This window comes from Nestor notabilis, unplaced genomic scaffold, assembly GCF_000696875.1.
Source record: "Nestor notabilis isolate BGI_N333 unplaced genomic scaffold, ASM69687v1 scaffold12647, whole genome shotgun sequence".
Lineage (NCBI taxonomy): Eukaryota > Metazoa > Chordata > Aves > Psittaciformes > Psittacidae > Nestor > Nestor notabilis.
The window spans coordinates 4,765-18,544 of record NW_009936114.1 but is presented as its reverse complement, the minus strand read 5'-3'; the positions used below and the strand labels follow the sequence as shown (position 1 = coordinate 18,544).

The 13,780-nt window shown below is 44.4% G+C and overlaps 1 protein-coding gene across 1 annotated transcript in view; it reads right to left on the bottom strand.

The window, feature by feature from the left end:
- Nucleotides 1-9,933: 9,933 nt before the first annotated feature.
- LOC104408539 (chromosome unknown open reading frame, human C21orf59) overlaps nucleotides 9,934-13,780 on the bottom strand; it is a 7,447-nt gene continuing 3,600 nt past the window's right edge. The window contains exons 3-6 of the mRNA XM_010018177.1: nucleotides 13,562-13,720; nucleotides 12,910-13,041; nucleotides 10,261-10,356; nucleotides 9,934-10,173 (exon numbers count right to left, since the gene is read on the bottom strand). Coding sequence (XP_010016479.1) covers nucleotides 10,063-10,173; nucleotides 10,261-10,356; nucleotides 12,910-13,041; nucleotides 13,562-13,720 — 498 coding nt within the window. The 3' untranslated portion in view covers nucleotides 9,934-10,062. The remainder of the gene's footprint in view (nucleotides 10,174-10,260; nucleotides 10,357-12,909; nucleotides 13,042-13,561; nucleotides 13,721-13,780) is intronic.

Here is a 13,780-nt window from a genome sequence, read left to right as displayed (position 1 = left end):
TGATATAAAAGCATGGTTTAGAGCCAGCACTTGATTGAAGGTTCTATTCTCAGGTGGTTTTTCATAAGACCACAATCTTCACTTGAAAACTGTTCAGCCTAGTCAGGTTTGGTTTCGGTCAGACAGAAATTAAACCAGAAATGTACTGAAGTTGAAAACATAACCTTCCTGTCTTTATAAATGTCTCCAATATTTTAACTGCAGTCCATAGGGAACTGACTGAACAAAAGGAGGAAAAATGTCACTTCCTATTGGTAATACTTTGTGAGTTCATTGTGCTTTCCCGCTCAGACGCTGAGCATTTGGGTAGAGTGAAGTAGTATGAAACACTTGGAAAGAAAAAATGTGACATGTCATTTCCTACTGATACAAAGTCAAATTAAGCATGGGAAAACTTTAAAGGGAGGAAGGGGCTTGCTCAGATGACTAAGGCACAATCCCGTGCTAAACTGGAAAAATCTTAGGAGCAATTAGCATCCTATCAGCGGAAGGAAGAGCAGCTGAGGAGATGGATGGAGAGCCGAGGTCACCTGTCCACTGGGAACTGCGTGAAACACTTGGCACAGCCTAGGAGCCTGGCTGCATGCCTGCTGGGACTCGACTCTTCCAATGGAAAGTCATCATAACCTCTGCCACTGCACAATATTGATGAATAGGTTTGGATCTGGAAAGTCTCCATGCCTTTGTCCAGAGGGTTGGAGGAAGGCAGGTTTTCCTTTTGCTGGCCTTGTATGTAGGTGTGGGACAGCTTTGGTCAGGAGCTGGCTCCTTCCTCCTGACTCATGGGGGCAGGTGCCACCCATTTCCCAGTCAGAAAGTAAGGGGACCGATCTACATCCCAACAATTCCCCCTGCTGACAGACCATATGAGTCAAAAATTATCTTCTTCCTCTTACCGGCCTTCAGAAGAGGCCGTCATTGACTGCAGAGAGCAGGCTGGGCTCCAACACACGGTGAGCCAGGGTGAGGGTGAGGGCCGGGGCTCCTGGGGCTGCCTCTTCCCCAGTGCAGGGCCCTGCTCCAGCTCTCTGCCCAGAACACTGAGCCCCAGTGAAACTCCCTCCTGAACAGCCCAGGGCCTGCAGGCCAGTGATCTATTTTTAGAAGTCATCTGTCCAGCAGTTAATGTTTATACTCACTAAAATCTGTGTATTTTCTTTCCTCATTCTGTATCTATATGCTTCCGTGGGATTTTAGTCCCAAAGCTGACATCGTAACAGTTAGTCTGTCCACCAGACTTTCACTGTGCACAAGCCTAGGTAAAATCAGCATATCGTAGGGGTGGCCACAGTATCACAGAAGGGTTGAGGTTGGAAGGCAGCTCTGGAGTGCATCTGGTCCAACATCCCTGCTCAAGCAGGGTCACCTACAGCAGGTTGCCCAGGACCGTGTCCAGACTTGTTCTGAATATCTCCAAGGATGGAGATTCCACAGCCTCTCTGAGCAACCCGTGCCAGTGCTTGGTCACCCTCACAGTGAAAAAGCATTTCCTGACGTTCAGAGGGCATTTCCTGTGTTTCAGTTTGTGCCCCTTGCTTCTGGTTCTGGCACTGGACACCACCAGGCCTTTCCCTGTCGTTCTGTTCTCTTCATCCATGCATGTATTTCATCCAATAGCTCTACTTTGGGGTTCCAAGCAGAAAACAGGGGTGTTCATCCATTCCTGGTGGTGACGCAACCGAAGTGGCAGCAGATCAGCACAAACCAGTCTGTAACTGAGATGTTAGTCCCTTCCTTTGAGCGAAACTGCAGAATACTTCATTTTTCCCAACTCCTCATTCTCTCATCTACTTTTATAATCCTGGAGGAAAAAAATTCCTTTGTCTTAAAGTGATGAACAATTCATTTTTCTGTTACCTTTGATAGTTGCCTGTAAATGACTTCACAGACCTGATTCCCTCCTGATTTTCCTCCCCACCCGCTGCCACGGGCTGCGGGTGCGCAGTAAGATTTCTGCAGGTACCAGAGTAGAGGCGGCTTCCCAACACGGAGCATTTCACAGCCTCTGGGGACGTGTCTTGAGAAAAAAATAAAGTGCTCAATAATGCACATTGGTTTAAATGTTTAAATCACACCTCAAACATGGTGACAAAGCCCTCCCTTAAACCTCAGCACCAGCAGTAACTCAGCAGCACAGGGAAAGTGGCTTTTGCTCCAGACTGGGAGGTCAAGCTTCACACAGGAGCTGTTCCCTCGACTGAATGGTTTTTAGGCTGAGCTTGGGGTGCTGGTTTTTCTTTCTGCATACACTTGCCAAATGTAAGTGGGGAAAGCCATCGATTAGTGGCTCACCTCATTCCCAAATGTTCACAGTGGTCTGAAAGGAAGAGTGAAAACAAGGAAGGAAAAACCCAAGAAACAGACACTGAATTATTTTTATCTTTCTGAAATGACGCCCTCTGCAGGAAGAGCATCCAGCACAGACACCAGAAAATTAATGGGGATTGTATTTACCCGACCCAAGCCCACACAGATCAGGATTTATGGGAAAACACAGCATTTGGCCATTACAGAGAAGCAGTGGGTACAGTGAGCCGGGCTCCTTTCAATGGCACATCTGCTTTATGGGAACAGGAGCAATGGCAAGAAGCAATTGGATTTGGCTGATTATTAGTGGGATGTGTAAACTGAAAAAACAAGCAGCAGAAATGCCATAGCCAGTATTTACTTCATTTCAGGCTAAGGGCAAAAATAGGATTGAGGAAGGTGCCACAGGGCAGCAGCAATGCTATGGGAAGGGCATTTGATGGTGGCAGCAGGATGGAGTTTCAGCAGTAAAATCCCTGCAACTGCCCAGAAGAGCAGCCTAAGAAGAATATGTTGTGGAGGGAGCTTGCAGGTTGTTTTGCCGTAATTACTGGGTTCATGCTACGTGCATGGCTGGGGGAATGACATGTGTTTGAAGACTACATGACCCAGCACTAGCACCTAAACGAGCTGGAAGGCAACGTGCAGTGCTGGTGTGGCTGTTTTAACTCCCCGGTCCTGCTTTCAAAATAACCCAGAGCTTACCACCAGGAATCAGGAAGCAGTAAATAAATCCTTCTGAAACCCACAGCTTTTATCAGCAGCCACTGAGGTGTGGCCCTAACACTTGTGTGACACCATGGCCAAAAATCCCCAGCGTCCCCCCAGTAATTTTGGAGGAGGTGCCTGTGATCTGCCCAGTGGCACATAGGTGCCTGGGGCAGTGGGGAAAGAAAATGCAGGTAGCGCTGGGGGCAAGCTGGAGTGAGGGCAGAGCCTGGAGCAACCTGGGAAAGCAAAAACTGGGAAAGTGAAACTGTATGTGTGCTAGCAAGGAGCGAAACCAGGCATGGAAACCATCCAGCTGGCTTCATCTGCACGCTTGGAAAGCTGAGGGATAAATGACCACAAGAGGCCTTTTCTGCAAGGTGCATGGCTGAGTGACAGAGTATTGAGGCATGGCCCAAGGCAGGGGATTTCATGTTGCCTGTGACTCTGTCTGTCGTAGGTTTTCTTGAGCTCCCAAAGCCCACCCAGACAGTGTGAAGCAACAGGGGATCACACTCCAGTTAGCTTTGGGGTGAGCCCTGCAAAGCATTGCTGAGGCTATAGCACTGTTGTCCTCAGAGAAGGTGTGGGTTTGGGTGCCAGGGAGCCAAATTCCAGCTTGGGAGCATGAGAGCAACACAAAGACCTTGCCAGGGAGCACAGCTCAGCCCCACCATGTTTGCAGCCTGCAGACCCCTACACCAGCTCACGGTACTGCCTGGGCCTATGCCCAAAACACCCAACTGCTGGCGTGTCTCACCCCACGGTTTCAGTGGTGCTGAGGGTGTCCCTGTTCTGCTGCCAGCTGTCACTTCAGAGGTGAAAAGAAAGTGGGGCTCCCGCCAGCCCCTGAGCGCTGCCCCCCCCCAGACCCCTGGGCAGCTGCCCCACAGGGGTAACCAATGGTCTGGATGCTCTGAGGCACCCCTGGCAAACCAAGTCCTCCAGCGACCTCCTGCAGCATTAGGGACTAATCTGTTTTCTCATGTTCTCATTTCTGGAGGAAAAAAAAAACCAGCCCCAACACATAGCTGGCCCAGCATTGTAGTAAAAAAATCCTTTTCCAGCACTGTAGAAAATGGCAGGGCTTGAGGTTTCTCACGGAGAAAGACACAAATCCCAGCTTGATGTTACGAACGGTTCTGGTGACATCTTGGTTACAGCCTGGGCAGGCATCAGATGCTGGAAATGTGCCTTCAAATGCACAGGGCCCCTGAGAAATACACATCCAGCCTGAGGCTATGAATCAGTGACCATCCATTAACAATCCCTGTTACAGAGTAATTACAGCTGTAGAGGATCACCAGAGTGCCAGCCAGGGGGTGAGTGCTGACCCAGCCCTATACGACTCCTCAGACTCTTTTCTAAGATCACTGCATTTTCAAGACCATGTATATTTTAGACCTGAAGACGTGATGGTAATGTGCAGATGCTCATCTCCTGGTGTTACCAAGAGCTTGAAAGCATCAGCCAGAGCTCACACCTTCTTCATGCAACACAGTCAACCAGCCGGGAGATAAAAATCCATAGGAAACCTTGGTAAGTCCAGTCACAATGGAGCTGCCTGTTGTTTTTCTTCTGAAAAATTAGGATCCTGCATCTAGTTCAGAACCAGGCCATGCTCCAAGTGGTGGGACCAGCAGCCCGCAAGGGGTCCTCCCAACTTAAAGTGTTTTATGAGCCTGTGACCAGCTCTAACCACACCTGGAACCCAGCCTTTGGAACTGCAACAGCTCTGCTCTCCAGGCTTTTGGTTGCATTGCAACTCCACCACTCTGCCTATCTATTTGCAGGAAAAACTTAAAACAGGGTTTCCAAAAAAAATCCCTCATCAGGCAAGATGTGAAATGTCCTTTCTGAATAAGGCTGCAGGGCATTGCTGGGGGAGGGAGAGGCAGAAAGAAAGAGAGCTGCAAATCAGAGCAGCGCTGGGGACAATCACAGGTTGAATCCTTAAACTGCAGGTGTTGTTGCTTGGGTGAGAAGCAAAGCAGAGGTGCTGTCTCACCGCTTTGGCAGTGGTGCCCCCAGACCTTCACGTTTACTATGGGTGGTGGCTGGGTGCTGAGTATCAGGGGAAAAAAATCCCCACACACCAATTCTTAACTGCAACATTTTAAGTACTTGGCTGTATTACTCAGTCTTTGCTGAGAACTGCTCTTACAAACACAACCCTTGGGTAAAACAATAATTACAACTTAGTTTTCCTTGAGGAAGTGCCAGATTTCCTATGTTTGCTATAAACTTCCTCATTCCCAACAGAACCCCACTGTAGCTGCTGTACAGCCGGACTCACTGGAGCACGGGACAGGGATATGCACAGCCCTTGACACAGGCAGGCGGGTGAGTCTGGGTGAGGCACAGTCGTGTCCCCAGCACACATGAATGTGCAGCCCATAGGTGTCCTGGACCACTGCTGCCCCATCAGCCAGCACATGGAGATGGTGGGTGAGGACAGGAATAGCCAGAGGAAAGGTGCAAGCTCCTGCTCTTGGTGACTCCTGGCGTGCACACTGATGACAGCCAGCCAGGCAGTTGCATCTTCCTCCAACACCATCTGCTGGCAGGGAGACCTTGCTGTCAGCAGTGGTGGGTGTCCTCTGCTTCCTGGCAGGATTTGGGGCTTCTTGTAGAGGAAGATACAAACCCTAGCTTGATGTTACAAATGGCTCTGCTGACATCCTGGGCAGACATCAGATGCTGAAAACATGCCTTCAGATGCACAGGGCATCTGAGAAATACACATCCAGTGGGGAGGCTGTGCACTAGTGACTGTCCATTAGCAATCCCTGTTGCAGAGTAATCACTGTAGAGGATCACTGGCATCCAGCTGAGCCAGCTATGTACAACCCCCCAGACACATACAAGACCCCAGGTGGTCAGTGCTGCCAAAAGCAGCAGTTCCAGCTGCCTGTGCTCACTGGGCCCCCACTTCAGGCAATGCATGGGGGACCAGGTGCTCATTGCTCTGCCAGGGCCACTTCTGCACACAGCAGCCCACTACAGACACTCCATCCCTCACCATGCAGACAGCCATACCCTCCTGTAATTTGGAAAACCACAGTAGGGCTCGAAGGTTTGTGGGCAGAAAAGTTGGGAACAGAAAGGGAAATGTCACTGGAGTATCTTAAAACACATGTGTATTAGACTCTCTCTGTTCTAAGACTTTCCAGTACAACAGCCAAATTCCAGTTCCCCAGTAGCTTTTGCCCATGACCCTCATGCAGTGAAATGACCCAGAACAATACACTTGTGGAGTCAGAAGAACCCACTGATGGGCACAGGACACGCCTGGAGTGGCAGCAGCATCCCAGGGCAGAGCAGCACCCACCCCACATCCCGGGAAGCATAGCTGACCTCCTTGGGAGAAGCAGTGCTGGAGCCATGTCTACACAGAGCCAAGTGTCTGCGCTTTGCTTCCTCTCACGCTCCTGTCCAAGGAAACCTCAACAGCACATTAAGGACTGTAATGGCATTAACAACTCTCACAACACATAATACAAACCTCCATTAATCATAATGGTGATACGGCCACAGAACAAACATCTTAGCAACATTCTGCTGTGTGTATCCTTTGATAGAGAACGGATTTTCCCTCTGGAAGGGCCCATCTACTATCAAACTTCCAGAAATAAACAATTTAGAAGAAAGATAAAACACTTTCACAAATTTGCAAACCTATGTGTGGTGTTCCTATCTCATAATTCTCAAATTCTTTAGATGTTTAAATATGTACAGGCTTTGCTTTGTTCCTGAACTCTTTCATCTTCTTCCAGTAAGTTCATGCAATTTCAGCCATAGTAAATGAATCCAGCAGATCCATGGATGCTGTCAGAACTCAGAAAAACATTGACCCTATGGACAGTTTTCTCAGCTAAAGAAGAAAACAGGGCCAATTACAGCAGAGAACAGCAGTCAAAGGTATGCAGAATAAAATGGAGTTCCTTCCGCGTTAATTATTTCCTAGGCCTGCTTTTCCCTCACTTTTAGAGAGGAAATTACAATATTATAAGCACCATAATCAAAGGTCCCGTTCAAACACCCTCCTCAGAATCCCCTGTATAATGGTAATTTAGAAGTCTTTCACTGAAACAATAACTCTCAACAAGCCTTGGAAAGACAATAAAACTTCTTGTGCTCCTTTGACATGCTTGCGTGTTGCAGAGAGAATTCTGCTGGGAGGAAGGCGCTAGCAATGCATTGGGGTTTTGTCATGGAAAACTAGTGACTTGCAGTCATGGATGTACAGCGGGGTTTAACGAGGTTGATCTGGGAGTACAGATACTTTACTGCTTATATTATTTTCATTTTGCCTCCTCTGCTATTGAATACTTTCCTGGTGTCGAGGACATTAAATCAAATGGCCAAAGGCCAATGATGACATCAGTTATTTATAGGACTGGGAGCCCACAGAACAAACTCCTCAGAATAATACTAATCTAAGATGAAAGCTCTATTTGTGAGAGGGATTCAGTCAGATATTTTCAAGTGCTCATTATAACTGATCCAAAACATCTGGGAAGCTTCCTGCCAAGGCCACTGAGCTCAATGCAGTTACAACAAAGTAACTAAAAAAAAAGCTACTTTCAAATGACAAGGAGCAGGCACGTAAGTACTCCTGCTAAGAAACTGTTCCAAAGTGCATAAATGCCAATAACTGAGCACCACCAGGAAAGGTCAGGTTGCAACCCCTGATACCGGAGCAGATCTCCACCTCAGACTGCCCATGAGCTACCTGTCTTCTGCGAATCTCCCTCCCAGGCCAGCAGGACAAAACCCACAGGCAGGGCTGGCGGTCCTCAGCGGCTTGTTAGACAGATAAGAGATTTCAGGGAGGAGCTATGGGAGTGGTTCCGAATCTCCAAAGAGCTGCACAGGACACTGACTTACATCTGATGAAGTGCTAAAACAAAGTGTTCTGGTAAAACACACCCTGTTTTCTTGCCACATAGAAATAACTCCAAGTAGTTTTTAAATATAAAATATGTCAAGTCTCGCAACTTAGAAAAATCCCATATATTGATTTTGGGGCTTTTTGTAAAAAAATCTGTTACTGTAAAGTCGACATTCAAGAAAGACTGTCAGACACCAAACTTCCCTAAAAGCAGAATAATCAGTGGCTGAATTAAAATCATCATTAATAGTTCTGAACAACATTAATTCTCTTTTCTGTGTTCAGTCTTCCAGCTGTGAGTTCAGCAAACACTGCAGTCCAACATAATCAGTGCCTCTTCAACAATATTAATGTTTAAAACGGTATTTCTTTCATCACCAAAAAACAACTAGCAAAACATTTTACAATGACTCAAAAAAGCAGAAAGATGTAGGCTGCAAGTATTGAGGTTTGTGAATCTGGAGAGCCACGGCCAAGTATTTTTAGGGAACAGTCAACAACCACAGAATTTACTTCCATCTTGTTGCACTTTGACTTAAACAACGTGCTGAAGAGCAACTGTGTGTTTGAGACTGACGTAGTTTGTGAACATGATCTAGGTTTGCTTCAGGTGGAAAAGCAGCGGATACATGCAGGGGTAACTTGGTATCCTGAAGTTTATTGCAAACTCTAAAACCAACATCCTTAGCTGGTTTGCCTTTCCATGCTGCAGAAGTGAAAAGGTGGATGTTCTCAGTTCCCGCTGCCCTAGGAACAACTGTTCTGGGGTGTGAAGGAACACATCATTTTAGTTGTTGGCTGTGAGTACCCACATCAGCTCACCTCATTTTAAAACACTCAGAATTTTCAGGCTGCCCTGGCTTTCCACTGCTTATAGTGACCTCATGAGGGTGCACATCTGCCTCCACAGAAAAGCATCTCATTTGAAGACACGTAAGTCTAAACATGTAAAACTTTAGCAACTTGTTTCTATATATTAATTATCTACATAGATAATTCTAGAGATTTAATTATCTACTAGTCATATGGTATCCCAAATCAGAACCCTCCCTTCAAAACCAGACACATTTGATTCAAGTCTACTAGCATTAGTCTTGAACCCAGAACTGACTGATGATACATTTTAGAAGTGGTAACAGGATCACAGAATCATCATAGAATGGTTTGGGTTGGAAGGGACCTTAAAGCTCATCTAGTTCCAACCTCCCTGCCATAGGGACGGCTTCCACTAGAGAGCTCACTCAAAGCCCCATCCAGCCTGGCCCTGATCCTAAACAAAGCATATTGTGGAAACACTTTCCAATAAATTTCATGATTTCTCAATTTTAAAATGCTGATTTGTTAGAAACAGAACACTTCCAATCCAGTCACAATCTCGGAAGTACTTCAACAGTAGAGAGCAGGCCCTGTTAAATTTGGCTTTTATTGTATACAACTGTATCCAATCTACTTGAGAATGACACTTTTGTAAACAAATTTCTGTCCATCTTCTGTCAAAGCACCAGGGCTAACAGATTGTAACACTGAAACAGATAAACAGGCTGGCTTCCAATGTCTGTGGAAACTGAACCAAATGAATGAAAACGAAGCATTCTCCAAGCTTTTTTTGTTATTTGCATTTATATAAAAATACTTTTTTTAAATGATTGTTAAGAGGTCAACTCATTTAAAAGTGACAGTTCGGAATTAGCTATTGAAATGCAAACAAGCACATAAAAATCACTAACTTTCCCTGAACTAACCTGGTAAAACTGATTTCTTAGAAGTTACCTTCTATAGACCACACCATCTAAAAGAAATACAAGAATCATGAAGAAAGCATAAAGACCACTCAAAATGATACCAAACATTCTATTTTATATTTACTTTATTATCTATGAAATAGTTTAACATTTCAGTATTCAAATTCCGAGTTTCTAATAAAATGGCAAACTTCAACAGGATTGATTCCTTTCTTTGCAGAGACAAGGACTGCTACAGTCACACAGAAATCAAAATGTCTATTGAAAACCTAAGGGCGAAACAGGCACCTGCTATGGAAGTGACACTTCCAGCTTTTGCCAGAAGAATCCACCACACACAACACAACTCCTCATTACAAACAAGTGTATCAACCAAACAGCTTAAAGAGGCAAAAAGGTGTCTGCAGAGCTTCATCTCGGACCCCACTTGATATCTTTTACACCATGAAATTGCCTTTTCAAGGCATGGTTGTCTGCCCACTCTGCATTTAGAAATGAGTCGTCATCATCCTCTTCTAGTTTCTGTAAATAGAACCAGCAGTAACGAACATAACCTGCGGTTAGTGACCACAACAGCACAGCTCACATGCACTAAAAAGACACTGTTACCTTAAGCTCCTCCTGCTTTCTGTAGTAGTACAGCATCATCTGTTTTTGCTCTTCATGACTAATCAGAGGTTCACGCCCTGGAGCTCCTTGTCCTTTCTGAAAAGGAAATTGTAAATTTTATTTATGATGGCAGCTACAACACAAAAGAGAAGCTGCCATGGAAAGATAGCAAGATATTTCTTCAGACAAAAGGATTTCTCAAATCTAGTAAGGTCCCTCAGGACAGGAAAATAAATGTTGAGAAACTTCTGCTGCATTCAAGTGAGAATCATTTTTTCATCTCAGTACTACCTGAATCATGCTGTCAATTTTCTGGACATCAATGGAGCCTGCAAACAAGATTGAGTCTATTTTACTGAAACTTCCACTCTAAAAGAAGTAATAAATCTCTTTAGTTTAAGGTTGTTCTAGGTGGCTCAGGACAGGCCCATCCACCTTTAGCTCCCCTCCTAATACAGGCTCAAGATGGCATATGACTTATTAAAGCAGGGAAGGAAGGCAGTAGTAAAAGGCATTTTATTTGTTAGTACAAATAGAAGATTTTTTTTTCCAGGCAAGTGTCCTCATGGAAGAAATGATGCGTACATCACAAAATAGCTGATGACAGCTACTGTCAACAACAGCAAACAGAACTGTTTGAATGGAGATGGTGAATCCTCTCCAGAACAACAAAAAAAAAAGGCCCGAGGAGGTTTAATTTAGCTCTCCAACCCAAGGATGCCAGCATGCCTTGTCAGACAGGAAACCCCCGTGCCACTTTGCATTCTCTGAAGAGGTCCTAAATCTCCAGAGAGGTCCTAAATAACCTAATTAAACAGTAAGACAACTTTCCTGGGAGCCTACACTTCAGTATCTTTGAGTTGCCACACTGCATCAGTGACCCTGATGGGGAAGAGAAAGCAATTCTGGTCTTCTAAATGATAAACACACAAATCAGTTGACTTATCTTTGAGGAATTCTATTAGACACCTGCAGATAATAAAATCTGTCACAAACATTAATGCCTTCTATGGGCAGAGAAGCTCTCACTGACATGGAAGTAAAATGCAGCTCCAGAATAATTCTGAGCTACGAGTAAGTTCTCCCAGACATGTGACATCCACAAAAGCAGCCTCTGAATGTGATTTTATGTATATAGAGATACATACACACACAGTGAGCACCTTCTGACAAAGCTCTGAAAATGAACTGAAACACCAAACACTCTTCCCTCGAGTATGGTATTCTCACCAGTGATGAAAACAACTGCACGGTTAGTATAAAATAATTTTGTCCAAAGAACATGAACAGTCCCACTAGCTTGGTACTAATTCTGATATTGCAATAACATGACCACTGCATCAGACACCAGTATAGACCTAACCACTAGCTTTTGCTGAAGCATCAGGCATATAGACAGAGGAGCAGCAGGAGAACTTTGCCTCATTTTAGCTCATTATTCCAGAGGATGAAGGGAAACCACTGGGGAGACCTTACAGCAGCCTTCCAGTACCTAAAGGACACCTACAAGAAATCTGGAGAGGGACTTTTTACAAGGGCATGTAGGGATAGGACAAGAGGAAATGGTTTTAAACTGATAGAGGGTAGATTTAGATTAGATATCAGGAAGAAATTCTTCACTATGAGCGTGGTGAGACACTGGCACAGGTTGCCCAGAGAAGTTGTGGCTGCCCCATTCCTGGCAGTGTTCAACGCCAGGCTGGATGGGGCTTTGAGCAACCTGGTCTAGTGGAAGCTGTCCCTGTTCATGGCAGGGGGTTGGAACTGATGAGCTTTAAGTCCCTTCCAATCCAAACCATTCCATTACTCTATGCCTCAGACCTGTGTTCATAATTAATGCAGAAGGCCTTATCTGCTTCACTACATCTGATGACTGGAAAGTCTCATCTCTTTTTAAAAAGTTCAGCTGGAAGCTTGAATAGCACAAGTGGGTGGCACAGGCCCAGCAGCATGTTCTTCCTTCTAGCATTCAGTGAGTTCTCACTAAACACTTTGGAAGAGCATAAGCCCAGGCTCTTCCATAGCCTGTGCCCTTTCAAAGGAAATGCATGTCCACATTTCCAAGGCAACTGAGACAGTTTGAGGACCTGCCATCAAAAAACTCAGGACATCATGAAACTCAGGACATCACAGGCAGGAAATTACTGAGTTTCAGACACTGTCTTTCGGACACAGATCAGACCAAAACAAAGAGAAGACGTATCCACACCACATATGCACAAAACATTAAAACTCTTTAAAGGCCAGAATGTAGCAAGAAAAACATTCACAAGTATAATCAGAAAAACTGGGCAGACTGAATGACAGTGTCTGTTCAGTGCTCTGTGCTGACATGGAACTGCGAGGCAGCTGAGGGTTTTTAAACTTCTCTATTGTATTTCATCTATTTTTAAATACCTCTTTGCTGTACTTTAGAACAGTGCTATGGAGCAAGTAATAGCAACTTCAGTATTTAACTGACAAGCAAAGGAACCACTAAACAAAAACTTGGAACATAATAAATTAAAGCCTTAAAATAGGTACAGTTTCAAGATACTCAGGTTGGAACTAACATAATCCATTTTATACACCCATGGACAACTCTCTTTCATGGAGAATTAGACAGCCAGAGGTGAGTAGCTTGCAAAGAAGTCTCCCAGCAATACTTACTTTCTGTATCTTGACAATGATGGTTGTTTTCTCATTTTTGCCTATATAATCAGAGAGCAACTTTGTTTCATTCAACTCCTTTCCTGCCCACCATAACTGTGCTTCTGATTCTTCTATAACCTCAAGTCCAGCCTGTGACAAATAAACAAACAAGGTGAAGTATTGGGGTGGTTGGTTTTGCTCTTTTTTCTTTTTTTTTTCCCCCAAAACCAGAAAAATTTTCTGGAAAAATCTTTCTGGAATTCCTAACAGAAAGCCCACTGTAATTTTACACTACACTTCTGCTACATCCTTCTCCTCATACTAATCTACAGCATTATCCTTCATATTCAAATCGATCTTGATTTAACATAAGCACTTTAGGTAATAAATTGTCAATACTGGCATTAGAAAGAAATGACAAGCTAACTGAGTCCCAGACTTACTTGAACTTTGTGTGTAACATTTGAAATAAACTTAATTCATCTTATTTCTAGTTAAGCTATTGCTGTGCTTTTACATAAAGCTATCAGACAAAAATATTAAACAAAATTTGTCATGCAAATGAAAATAACCTTCATTGATAAAACAGAGGACAGCATGGCTGTTTAATATGTTTTAATAGTATAGTTAAAGCAGGCACTATATATAATGCAAATACGTTACTGCATACATGAGTTCCTGACAAGTCTTCTTTATCTTCCAACTCCATCCTAATTGGATCATGTGGAGGCAATCCCATTGGATACACAATCATCACAGCCCCTCGGAGCTGGTCCAATGCATCTTTCACCATGTCCATATTAACACACACATTGGCCTGAACTTGTTTCTGAAATACAGGCAAAGATCATTGGTAATTTAAAACAAACATGTACAAAGACTTTGCTTT